At 48.7% G+C, this 14,035-nt stretch overlaps 1 protein-coding gene across 1 annotated transcript in view; it reads right to left on the bottom strand.

Annotated features, from left to right (window-relative positions):
- LOC119964285 overlaps positions 1 to 11,416 on the bottom strand; it is a 67,633-nt gene extending 56,217 nt beyond the window's left edge. The window contains 1 exon segment of the mRNA XM_038793561.1: positions 8,747 to 11,416. Coding sequence (XP_038649489.1) covers positions 8,747 to 11,138 — 2,392 coding nt within the window. The 5' untranslated portion in view covers positions 11,139 to 11,416.
- Positions 11,417 to 14,035: the final 2,619 nt, after the last annotated feature.

Here is a 14,035-nt window from a genome sequence, read left to right as displayed (position 1 = left end):
TTATGTGTGCCCTATGCAGCACCTTCAGCTGAATCAAACTCAGCCGTGCACAAGAGGAGGACGAATTCACCCTCACCAGGGCGTCCAATCATGTCCCCTCGTCGATCTCCTCCCCAACTCCTCCTCCCACTTCGCTTTCAGCTCTTCCACCGAGGCCTCCTCCTCCTCCTGCATCACCTGATAAATTGCCGAGATCCTGCCCTCACCGACCCACGTACCCGAGAGCACCCTACCCTGCACACCCCCCCCCCCAGGTGGCAGTAGCAGAAACTCCGCCACCTGCTGCTTAACAAATGCCCTAATCTGAAATTGTTCTCAGGGGGAGACCCCACTTCCCCTCCAACTCCTCTAAAGTCGCAAACTTCCCATTGAGGCAAAGGTCCACCATCCGCCTGATGTCTGCCCTATGCCAACTCAAAAACCCACCATCTATTCTCCCTTGCGCAAACCGGTGATTGCCCCATATCGGGGTCCACGCTGAGGCTTTCACTTCCCGCCTGTGCCGCCTCCACTGTCCCCAAATTATGACGGAAGCCACCACCATTGGACTCGTAGAGTACCTTGCCGGGGGGAGTGGGAACCAATGCCTCCAAGGTCATGCCCACACAGGACGCTGCCTCCATCCTCTTCCATGTGGCACCCTCCCCTTCCATCACCCACCTACGAATCATTGCCACATTTGCAGCCCAGTAATACCCAAACAAGTTAGGCAACGCCAACCCGCCTACCTTCCTGCCTCGTTTCAGGAATACCCTCCTCACACTCGGGTTCTTCCACGCCCAGACGAACCCCACAATACTCCTATTTACCTTCCTAAAGAAAGCCTTCGGGATGAATATGGGGAGGCACTGGAAGAGAAACAAAAACGTCGGGAGCACCGTCATCTTAACTGACTGGACTCTACTCGCCAAAGAGAGTGGCAGCGCGTCCCACCTCCTAAACTCCTCCTCCATCTGTTCCACCAGCCTCCAAAAGTTTAGCCTAAGCAGGGCCCCCCCACCTCCTAGCTATCTGGACCCCACGATATCTCTGCCCTCTTCAATGGGAGCTCTCCTATATCCCTCTCCTGGTCCCCCAGGTGCAGCAGAAGAAGCTCATTCTTCCGCACGTTGAGCTTATAGCCCGAAAAGTCCCCAAACTCCCCAAGTATCTTCAGCACCTCTGGCATCGCACCCCCCTCCCCCCCCCCCCCCCCCCCCCAGGCCGGGTCGGCAATGTACAACGGTAGATCATCGGCATACAGTGATAATCGGTGCTCCTCCCCCCAGCCACACAATCCCCCTGTAAGACCCGCATTGGAGGGGATCCTTATCCCTCTTCAGGGTCAGTGAGATTAGTGCTCTAGACATCGTCGGGGACAAAGCCCACCCAACCCCCACCCCCAACACTCGCCTCATTCAGTGTCCTCACAAGCAATGGGCCCAACAGATCTGAGAACTTCTTATAAAACCTATCGGGAACCCATCAGGCCACGGAGCATTCCCGGTCTGCATGCTCCCCAGCGCCTCCATCAGCTCCTCCAACTCGATTGGGGCCCCCAGACTCTCCGCTCGCTCATCCTCCACTCTTGGGAACTCCAGTTTATACTGAAAGCGGTCCATCCCACGCACCTCCCTAGGGGGTACCGACTGGTACAGCCCCTTGTAAAAGGACCTGACCACCCCATTAATGTCCCTACCACTCCGCACCAGGTTCCCTCCTGCATCTGTGGCTCCCCTATCTCTCTCGCTGCCTCCCGCTCCAGGAGCTAGTGGGCCAGCATCCGACATGCCTTCTCCCCGTACTCATATACCGCCCCCTGTGCCCTCCTTCATTGTGCCTCTGCCTTCCGGGTGGTCAGTATATCGAACTCCGCTTGGAGACTGCGACGCTTCCTCAACAGCCTCTCTTCCGGGACATCCACATACCTCCTGCCCACCCTTAACATTTCTTCCACCAACCTCTCCCTCTCCCCCCTCTATGCCCTCACCCTGTGCGCCCGAATAGATAACCACCACCTTTAGCGCTTCCCAGAACACCCCTAATCACACCTCCCCATTGTCATTAGTTTCCAAATACCCCTCTATACCGCTACAGACCCGCCCACATACTTCCTTCCTCTTCCAGAAGCCCCACATCTAACCTCCACAGCGGGTGCTGGTCCTTCCCCTCCCCCAGCTCCAGGTCCACCGAACGCGGAGCATGGTCAGATATAACTATCGCCGAATATCAGCCCCCATCATTCTCGGGATTAGCACCCTGCTGAGGAGAAAAAAGTGAATCCGGGAATAAGCCTTGTGGAAAAGGGAGAAATAGGAAAACTCCCTACCTCCCGGCCTCGAAAACCTCCAAAGTTCTACCCCTCCCATCTGATCCATGAACCCCCTCAGCACTGAGGCCGCCGCAAGCCTCTTACCCGTCCTTGACCTCGAACGACCCAGAGCTGGATCCAACAGTGTATTAAAATCCCCTCCCAAGATCAAGTCCCCCGTCTCCAGGCCCGGGATCCGGCTCAACATTCGCCGCATGAAACCTGCATTGTTCCAGTTGGGGGCGTACACATTAACCAGAACCACCCACTCCCCTTGAAGCCTACCACTCACCATTACGTATCTACCTCACTTTCCGCTACCACACTCGACGCCACAAACGACAAGCTCTTGCCAACTAAAATCACCACCCCTCGGTTCTTCACATCTAGCCCCGAGTTAAACACCTGCCCAACCCAGCCTCTTTTCAGCCTTACCTGATTAGCCACCTTAAGGTGCGTTTCCTGGAGCATAGCCACGTCTGCTCCCAGTCCCTTCAGATGCGCCAAGACCCGGGACCGCATCACCGGTTCATTCAGCCCCATCACGTTCCATGTAACCAGCCGAATCTGGGGGCTCCTCCCCCTCCATCTGTGCCGGTCAGCCATAGTTCCCCCTCGGCTCACCATGTGCCCGCAGAACCCCTCAGGCCCGTTCCCCACGGTGGAAGACCCCCCTCCCAACCTCCCCCATCAACAGCCGTTCCCCTTCGGCCCCTGCTGCAGCAACTCGGTACCCCCCCCGATTCCCCACCCCAAGCACCTCCACCTCCCCCCAAGCTAGGTCCCCCCCAAGCTGCATAACTCGTTCCATTGTACTTCCGTAAGTCAGCCGACTCCTGCTGACCCCGGCTGCTCCCACCATCCCAACGACTCCCCCCCGGTTCGACACAACCACCACTCTCCCCTCCCAGTGCCGGCCCCGCCCACTGCTCCTCCAGCACGGGACGAAAACCCACCCTTCCAACCCAAACCCTGCCCACCGACCCAACACGCGGGAAAAGACAGGCACATGACCCAACGGGACCGCGGACCCCTCCCCAGCCCTCCACCAGTGAAAAAACGAAAAAGCACCCAAATAAATAAATAATAGTCCCAAAAAGCGAAAAAGCAGAAAAGCAAAAAAGCATCATCAAATACAACCAATAAAAGCGAAAGGATACCAAGGAGGACAAAGCCTCCGCACTATGTACATCATTCCCCAGCTCCCAGTCCTCAGTTCGAGTCCAGCTTCTCTGCCTGGACAAAGGCCCAGACGTCCTGCAGAGAATCAAAGTAAAGCTGGCGGTCTTTGTAAGTGACCCAGAGGCGTGCTGGGTGTAACAGGCCAAACTTCACCCCTTTCATGTGAAGCACTGCCTTCGTACGATTAAAACCAACCCGTCTCTTTGCCACCTCCGCACTCCAGTCCTGATAGATCCTGATCTCCGCATCTTCCCACTTGCTGCACCTTTCCTTCTTCGCCCATCTCAGTACAGACTCACGGTCGACGAAGCGGTAAAAACGGACCTGCACTGCCCTAGGTGGCTCGTTCGGCTTGGCTGTCCTCAACAGCACTCGATGGGCGCCCTCCTGCTCCAAGGGTCCCTGGAACGACCCCACACCCATTAAAGAGTTCAGCATCATAGTCAAGTAGGGCCCCAAATCCGAACCTTCCAGCGTCTCAGGGAGGCCCAGAATCCGCATGTTCTTTCAACGGGAGCGGTTCTCCGTCTCTTCCATCCTCGCTAACCACTTCTTGAGGAGCGCCTCATGTGCCTCCAACTTCACTGCCAGGCCCAGGAGTTCGTCCTCGCTCTTCGAGGCCTTTTGCCATAGCTCTCGGATCTCTGCACCCTGAGCCGCCTGGGTCACTATAAGGTTGTCCAGCGAGGCCTTAAACGGTTCCAGGATCTCGGCCTTAAGCTCTCTGAAACAGCGCTGAAGCAGCTCCTGCTGCTCCTGCGCCCACTGCTGCCACGCTGCTCGTTCCCCGCCCGCCGCCATCTTGTTTTTCCTGCCTTGCACCTTTTTCTGCTCCAAAGCCAATTTTTTTGCCCGCTCCGCTCCTGGTCCAGTCCATCCACCAGCAGATAAGCATAGTGGATGTGTTCCTCCACGGGGAAAAGTCCAACCAGCTCCGCTGAGGGCCCTTAAAATAGCCCAAAAGACTAAAATAGTGGGAGCTACCGAACGTGCGGCTTAGCTCCGCATCACCGCAACCAGAAGGCGAACATAAATATATTAACCTACATTAAACCGGCAAAGAAATGTAAACAAATAAGTAGTAATTTTAACGAGAGTAAGCAACTTACTTCACCCAAAGCAGTATGATTGATTTATTGTTGGAAAAGGGGATCTTGAAACTGGAATTCAGGCTTCCCTCACTCTCCGGGTAAATCAACCTGGCGTCGCGATCACCTTACTGTTGCTTGATGAAATCATTTCTGCTCACGATCTTGAAACTATTTGCTGTGATGCAAACGTCTGTCGCTCTCTGTTACTTGGGTAGTTTGATTAAAATCATCCTCTACCTTTGTAAATGTTGTTTCCTCTCATTATACCTTTCGCCATGCACTGTGAGCTGTCAGCGTCAGTAATTAATTATCAATTTCACAGTTTGCATGTTACCAGACTAGTGATCAGCCCATCTAGCACCATTCAGCAAATGTTCTGTACCTCGAACAATGTTCGGTTTTTGACGACCCAAAGGGAGACATCACGTTCTGCAACATGAATGTCCAACGAACTATCAAGTACTGATACAGCAAAGTTGCAAGTTATGAATCGTACGTTCTGACCAGTGGATTGAAAACATTTTCATAAATCTGAGCCTTAGCTATTCTGCGTCAACGCCATTAGTGGGGTTTTGGTCCAATTGATTGTACTACGCAGCGAATCTCGGGCGAGATAACAAAAGTTCAAACCTTCAGCTTTGTTCTGACGAAAATACCTCAGCGTTTTATTATTTTTTAAAAACTGAGTTTAGAGGGGGTAAGTCTCTTTCTCTCTTCTGATTTTCAGCCTCAGACCCAGACTTCGCATCAGATTAATGTCAGTTCTGAACATGAGGGAATCTGGGTAGAGCTCAGGAACAGGAAGGGGGCAGTCACAATGCTGGGGGTTTATTATAGGCCCCGCGACCCGCCAGCCACAGATAGAGGAGCAGATAGGTAGAGAGATTTTGGATAGGTGCAAAAGTAACAGGGTTGTTGTGGTCGGGGATTTTAACTTCCACTATATTGACTGGGACTCACTTGGTGCTGGGGGGTTGGATAGGGCAGCGTTTGTGAGATGTATTCAGGGAGGCGTCTTGATACAATATCTAGATAGACCAACTCGGGAAGGGACACTACTGGACCTGGTATTGGGGGATGAGCTTGGACGGTGGGTTGAGAATTCAGGATGGGGAACATTTTGCCAGTAATGACTACAATTCCGCACGTTTTTAGGTATTTTTGGACAGGGACGAGCGTAACCCTCGGATTAAGATGCTAAACTGGGGATTGGCAAATTACTGTAACATTAGACAGGATTTGAAAAATTTGGATTAGGTGCGGCTCTGGAAGGGTAAATCAACATGGCCTATGTGGGGATCTTTGAAGCAACAGTTGATTGTAAATCAAGTTCCTAAAAGAGTGGAGGATAAGAATGGGAAGTTGAGGGAGCTTTGGAAAATGAACCTCGTCAAAAAGAAAAAGGAGGCTTTTCTGCGGTCCAGAACGGTTGGGACAGCCGAAACCCTTGAGGAGTATAAAGAAAGTAGGAAGGTGCTCAAGCGGGAAATTAAGAGGGCTCGGAGAGGTCATGAAACGTCCGTGGCAAGTAGGAATAAGGTGATTCCAAAAGCATTTAATTCATATGTAAAAAGCTAGAGGGCGGCCAGGGAGAGGATTGGATCACTGAAGGGCAGTGGCGGAGGGGTGGGGGGGTGGAATCCATGTTTTCAGCCAGAGAAATTGTGCGATGTACTAAATGAGTACTTTGCATCAGTGTTCATCAAAGTAGAGGACTTTGTGGAAGGTTATTCGTGGGTAGGGTGTGTGGATAGTCTGGGTCATGTCGACATCGAAAAGGAGGAGGTATTAGGTGTTTTAAAATACATTAAGGTAGATAGGTCTCCCGGGCCAGAATTTATTTAGCCCACAGTACTAATGGAAGTAAGGGAGGAAGTTTCTCGGGTCTTGGCTGGCATATTTGTATCATCATTGACTGCAGGTGACATCGCAGAGGACTGGAGAATAAATAATGAGGTACCGCTGTTTTACAAAGGTAGCAGGGATAATCCAGGAAACTATAGGCTGGTGAGACTCACGTCCGTAGTATGTAAATTAATGGAGAGAATTCTAAGGGAGAGGATTTCTACCCATTTGGAAACGAATGGACTCATCAGCGAAAGATAGCATGGTTGCGTAAAGGGGAGGTCGTTCCTCACTAATTGATCAAGTTTTTTGAGGAGTGGCAAAAATGATTGATGAGTGGAGGATGGTGAACGTTGTTTATTTGGACTTCAGTAAAGCCTTTGGTACGTTGTCCCATAGGGTACTGGTACAAAAGGTGAAGTCAAAAGGCGGCAAGGTGTATACAGAACTTGCTCAGTCACAGAAGGCACAGGGCAACATTAGAAGGGTGTTTTTCTGAAAGGAAGTTTGTGGTTCGTGGTGTTTCACAGGGATTGGTACTGGGGCCGCTTTTGTTTGAAGCATACATAAACAATTTGGAGGAAAATATAACGGGCCTCATTAGTAAGTTCGCTGGTGACGCCAAGGTTACTGGAGTGGCAGATGGTGTTGAGGATTGTCAGAGGATACAGGAGGACATAGATACGTTCGAGAAGCGGGGAGAGAAATGACAAATGGAGTTTAATGCGGACAAATGTGATGTTATGCATTTTGGTAGGTCTCACATGGAGGAGAAATATACAATACATTGCAAAACTCTTAGGAATATAGAAAGTCAGAGATAACAGGGCGTGCAGTTCCACAGATCTTAGAAAATGGCAAAAACAAGTGGACTAGGTAGTCAAGAAACCATTAGGAATGCTTGCCTTCATTGGACGGTGCATCGAGTATTAAAGCTGCCAAGTCGTGCTACATTTGTACAGAAACTCAATAAGGTAGCACTTAGACTATTGCTCACAATTCTGGTCGCCACACTGCCAAAAGGATGTGGAGGCATTGGAGAGGGCGAAAGGGACGTTTCCCATGATGTTGCCTGATCTGGAGGGTATTAGCGAGGCGGATAAACTGAATAGGCACGTGATATTTTCATTAGAATGACGGAAGTTGAGGGGCGACCTGATAGAGGTCAAGAAGATTTTTACGAGGGACACGGACCGAGTGGATGGGCAGGCACTCTTTCCCAGGATCAAGGGGTCAGTCACTAGGGGGCATAGGTTTAAGGTTCGTGGCGCAATGTTTAGAGGCAGTTTTTTTACCCAAATGATGGTGAGTGCCTGGAACGCGCTGCCTGGGGTGGTTGTGGAAGCAGATACATTTATGGCAAAAGGCATCTCTACAAATACATGAATAGGATGGGTACAGGCAATATGGTACGAGGAAGTGCCAAGGGTTTTGGCCAAGCATGGTATCGTGAGCGTCACATGCTTGGAGGGCGAATGGCCCTTTCCTGTGCTGTGCTGTACTTTGTTCTTTGTAAACCAAACTACTTTCCAGCAGCACCTAAAAGTGTTGATTTGGTTTGATACCGAATGTCCATCAAAATGCCCATGGACCTACTGGGCCGATAGCAATGTGTGTTCAGGATTCTTTATAAATTATGTAATTCTCGGGAACCTATGATTTCAGATAATATTAGTGTATTGATTGAAAAGGTGTGAATCATATACGTCAAGTAGACTTTTTTCGACTCTTACTTCTTATTGGGGTTATCATATTCGGGTCTGAAGGGTTCGACAATGTGTCATATTTTATCACCCCGCTATGCTATATTTCAGAAGTAGTTTTACCCCATTTTCGCGTCAGTGTGAAAAACACTTCTGGAGAGCATCAATATGGAAGTCAGCATAAGAATCCATCGCACAAGCTATGAAATTTTAAAGCTCACACTTTTCGATGTTATAAGGGGATAAGGGTCTGCCAAACGCTTATGCTGGAATTTCAAATTGCAAACCGTTTAGGGAAATTATCCCAAATGCATTCAAGTATCAACTCCCTGAGGTCAATTTTGGAGTCGACCTGACATCAAACTCAATTGTGTAGATTGTGGAACAATTCGCCGGCCGGCTTCCCTTCCCAGTTAACATATGCCAGTTTTAAACGATGGTCGCTGGAGTGTCATGGAGACGTTTATTTTTCTCAATCTGTTTGGAATTACAACAGGAAAAGAACAATCCTTTATTCTATAATAGAGATCCTCGAAGGGAAATAGTTTCAGTTATTCAACCGGCAGCGACGGAGATAACAGAGGTGGCCATTAATTACACCCTGCCTCAATGTTGTCAGAACTTTACATTTTAACATTGGTCCTGAGTCATGGGCGGGGTGTAGGGCTTCAAAAACAGAAAATCGCTTTTAGCTGATTCGGGAGACAGACAAACTGAATAATGATGCGTTTCAGGGAAATGAACAATCTCTCCACACCCAGTATAATTTAAAGATTCTTTCAGTGTGGGTCTCGGATTAACGGCATTGTTAGAATCGTCCAGTCCATAGCAACAACTTGGGGACTTGTAGACTTCAGGAGTATGTCTTTCCTGTTTACATTTGATGGCAATCAGCAAAATGATGGTTACAAGAAATATAAAGGAGGTTGAACCTAAAATGACAATTAAATAAAGATTTATATCAGAGACATATTCAGGATTTCTCACTAAATTACTACTTTCGGAGAATATTTCAGTAACATTGCCCGAGATTGAAAAGTGTATTGTAGCCGTGCTGGAGAGACTCGGTTGTCCATTATCCTTCACCAAGATCACAAGGCTCTGGGTGGGAGAATCCTGCTCAAAAATCCCTCTGGCTATTCTGATTTCTCCAGAGTTAAGCCCCACGACGAACAAACTGGGATCAGTGGCTTTCAGCACCTGATAGAGGAGCCGTGCGTTCTGACCAGAATCAGCATCAGTTGCGATTAACTTGGTGACCAAGTACCCCTGGCCCGCTGACTGAGGCACAACCTCCACTCCTGCTGATCCGCTCTGTGCTGAAGGTGAAACAATTACTGGAGCGTTGTCATTCTGATCCAGGGTGATCACATTCAATGTTGCGCTGCTGCTCAGAGGGGGAACGCCAGCGTCTCGGGCTTGGACTTGAATCTGGAAGTTTTTCACTCGCTCGTAGTCAAATGAGCGCAGCGCGTAAATGGTCCCGTTCATCGAATTAATATTCAGGAAATTTGACAATGGAAAATCTTGAATCGGGTTGGCTATGAAAGAGTAGGAGACGTAGGAATTCTGACCCTGGTCAGGATCGAAAGCAGTCACTGCGAAAATAGAAGCACCAGGAGCGTTGTTCTCAATCAAATACATTGTGTCCATGGGTCGAGCAAACCTTGGGGCGTTATCATTTATATCAGAGACCGTTATCTGAATGGTTTTATTTGTTGAGAGCGGAGGAGACCCCGAGTCCCTGGCTAAAATAGCTATGTTGTACAGAGGGGTGGTTTCACGGTCCAACATGTCACTGGTTATCAATTTGTAATGACCATTCGAAGACGATTGAAGTTTAAAGGGAACGCTCTTAGGGATTTCGCAGTGCACCTGTCCATTTTTCCCAGAATCTCGATCGATTACATCAATCAAAGCTGTCACAGTACCGGGAACAGCATCTTCAGGAACCATGCTCGCCATGGACGTCAGTAATATTACAGGGGCGTTATCATTCACATCTATTACATTAATCAACACTTTAGAATGTCCTGCAATTGCCGGTGAACCATTGTCTACAGCTTGAACATCAAGTGAGTAATTGTCACCTTCTTCATAATCAATTATACCCTGAACACGAATCTCTCCTGTATGAGGGTCCAAACTAAACAGTTCCTGTATTTTCTGTGAAACACGGTTACCGAAAGAATATGTTACCTCCCCGTTCGAACCTTCGTCTCGATCAGTGGCATGGACTGAAACCACCAAGGTACCTCTGGGTGAGTTTTCTCTCAGGCTACCCCTGTAGGTCTTGCTATCAAACGCAGGCGCATTGTCATTGCTGTCCAGCACAGTGATGAGAATCCGAGCGGTCCCAGATCTGGGAGGATTCCCTCCGTCAGTGGCCGTCAGCATCAGCTGAAAGGATGACTGCAGTTCGCGATCCAACGGTGTCTCCAGTAACATCTCGACAAGTTTACCACCGTCTTCTGCAGTCTCCACTTGTAGACCGAAGTGCTCATTGGGACTGATATTGTAAACACTTACTGCATTTGTCCCCATGTCTGGATCGAGAGCGCTCTCTAGCGGAAATCGAGAGCCAGGTGCAAGAAATTCGGCCATCTTTAAGAGAATGACACTCTCCGGAAAACTGGGCGAATTATCATTTATATCAATAATCTCCACTTCACCGCGGTACATCTCCAACGGTTCTTCCACGACAATCTTGAAAGAAAGGACACAAGCTGGCATCTGCCCACACAGCTGTTCCCTATCTATCCTCTCGTTAGCAAATAAAATCCCGGTTTCTAAATTCACCTCCAAACATTGTCTTTTATCAGCAGGAACCAGTCGGAATTTTCGAGCTGACAGCCTCCGAATGTTCAATCCCAAATCTTCGGCGACATTCCCAACAAACGCGCCAGACTCCATTTCTTCGCGAATAGAATAGTGAGTCTTTCCGAAAACCAGATCCGATACAAAAAGAAGGAAAATAATATCAAAGAGTCTGAATTTTAAGGCGTTTCTTATTCGTGGCTCTGCCATTGCTGGTTATATTTGGAGAGGCGTAGAAATAAACCGGTAGTCTATTCTGGTCAAACGCTGACTTCCCGATCGCATAATCCACAAAATACCTTCTTATCAGAATGCCGAGCAAATTCGCATTGACCTTTCCACAAAATTAACGCAGGCAACGATTGTCTTTCTGTTCCAGTTCTGGTTCTGTGCCGGAGAAGGAGCAAGAGATCTCTGCTTATATTTTCATCCGCATTGGTCCGCAGCGACACAGCAAACCGCTCCCTCTCATTTCACCAGTTTTTCTTAAAGCGGCACAGCTCCTGATTTGAGGGCCTTCAATGACGGATCCTATTATTATTGCACAACCATAACACACACAAGCCGGCTTGAAGTTCCTCCCAGCGGCATTTCTCTTTAAAGATCACCACTACTCCTTTAAATGCAATTAAATTACAATCTGGAATCTTTCCATTCATTTCATTTGTGCTACACGGTAGCACAGTGGTTAGCACTGTGGCTTCATCGCGCCAGGGTCACAGGTTCGATTCCCTCCTGAGTCACTATGTGTGCAGAGTCTGCATGTTCTCCCCGTGTCTGCCTGGGTTTCCTCCGGGTGCTCCGGTTTCCTCCCAAAGTCCAAAGACGTGCAGGTTAGGTATATTGGTCATGATAAATTTCCCTTAGTGACAAGAAAAGGTTAGCAGGTGTTACTGGTTGGGGATAGGGTGGAAGTGAGGGCTTAATTGGATCGGTTCAGACTCGATGGGCCGAATGGCCTCCTTCTGCATTGTATGTTCTACGTTCCTTTGCACATCAAAGAGTTTCAACAGTTGGCCGGACAGCATCATCTGTATTTTTCACCTATCACTCGGTGACATTTTTTGACGAAGGAGAAGCTTCCATACCTATAAATGTATTGATGCCCGTCTTCTCTCAATCACTTTGAATTTGAGGAGCTGTCCGACTCGGGAGGATTCAAACTAGTAGGCAGGGAACCAGAATGTGAGCTTAGAAGGTGTAATAACTGAAGGGGAAACAGAGAACCGAAATAAAAGAACAACATCACCCTCAGGCACAGCAAATAAGGTGACAAGTGTGAAAAGGAAGGTGGTCAACTTTTTCACTTACCCCGTGAGGTTGGAGGCGAGCCCTGATGGGCTCTCGCTTCTGGTCAGAAGCGCCCGGGCGGACCAGCAGAGGTGGAAGAGGCGGGCACGATAGCATCATTTAAGCGGCATCTGGACAGGTATATGAACGGGCGGGAACAGAGGGAAGTAGACATTGGAAAATAGGAGACAGGTTTAGACAAAGGATCTGGATCGGTGCAGGCTGGGAGGGCCGAAGGGCCTGTTCCTGTGCTGTAATTTTCTTTGTTCTTTGTTCTTTTGTTTGTCACGGTAGCATGGTGGTTAGCATCAATGCTTCACAGCTCCAGGGTCCCAGGTTCGATTCCCGGCTGGGTCACTGTCTGTGTGGAGTCTGCACGTCCTCCCCGTGTGTGCGTGGGTTTCCTCCGGGTGCTCCGGTTTCCTCCCACAGTCCAAAGATGTGCGGGTTAGGTGGATTGGCCATGCTAAATTACCCGTAGTGTAAGGTTAATGGGGGGATCGTTGGGTTACGGGTATACGGGTTACGTGGGTTTAAGTAGGGTGATCATTGCTCGGCACAACATCGAGGGCCGAAGGGCCTGTTCTGTGCTGTGCTGTTCTATGTTCTATGTTCTAATGCAGGATAGAGCGTGTTGTGTCTAAATGCGCGCAGTCCACAGAAGAAGGTAAATGAACTTGTTGCGCACATTGAAATTGGCCGGTACGATGTTATAGGCATCCCAGAGGCGTGGCTGCTGGGGGATCAGGGCTGGGATCTAGATATCCAAGGATATGTGTCCTATCGAAAGGACAGACAAATGAACAAAGGAGGCGGGGTTGCATTGTTCGTAAGGAATGAAGTTAAATCGGTAGCAAGGAGTGATATACGATCAGAAGGCATCGAATCTCTGTGTGTAGAGTTGAACAAACGTAAAGGTAAAAATGCCGTGATGGGTGTTATGTACAGCCCCCCTAGCGTTAGTCAGGATGTGGGACAGAAAATAAAGCAGGAGATAGAGAAGGCATGTAAAAAGGCAATATTACAAAAATGATGGGGGACTTCAATATGAAGGTGGACTGGGAAAATCAGGTTGGTAGTGGATCCCAAGAAAAGGAATTTGTGCAATGCCTGGAACAGCTTTTGACAGAGCCTACAAGGGACCTGGCAAGTCTGGATTTGGTGATGTGTAATGAGGCAGACATGATCATGGAACTTAAGGTCAAGGAACCATTAGGGATTACCGACAACAATATGATATAATTTACCCTGCAGTTTGAAAGGGAGAAGCTGCAATCAGATGTAACGGTATTACAATTACATAAGGGTATCTACAAAGCCATGAGGGAGGAGCTGACCAGAGTTTATTGGAAAAGAAGCCCAGCAGGGATGACAGAGGAACAGGGAAGCAGGAGTTTTGGGGGTTTATTCGGAAGGCACAACAGAAATTCATCCAAAGGTAGAAGAAACATGCTAACGGGAGGAGAAGGCATCCATGGCTGACGATGGAAGTCATGGACAGCATAGAAGCTATAGAAAAAGCATACGAATTGGCGAGGATTAGTGGGAAGCCAGAGAATTGGGAAGCCTTTAAAATCCAGCAGAGGACAACTAAAAAAGCAATGGGGGGGGGGGGGGTGGAAGAAGATGAAGTATGATTGCAAGCTAGCTAGTAATATAAAGGAAGATAGGGAGTGTTTTTTCAATATATAAAAGGTAAGCGAGAAGCAAGAACAGACATTGGTCCACTGGAAAATGGGCTGGCTCGAGAAGTAAAAATAGGAAACAAAGAAATGGCAGATAAACTTCATAGTTAATTTTCATCAGTCTTCACGGTG

The sequence above is a fragment of the Scyliorhinus canicula genome, chromosome 4 (genome assembly GCF_902713615.1).
Source record: "Scyliorhinus canicula chromosome 4, sScyCan1.1, whole genome shotgun sequence".
NCBI lineage: Eukaryota > Metazoa > Chordata > Chondrichthyes > Carcharhiniformes > Scyliorhinidae > Scyliorhinus > Scyliorhinus canicula.
This window is presented reverse-complemented; position numbering and strand designations above follow the sequence as displayed.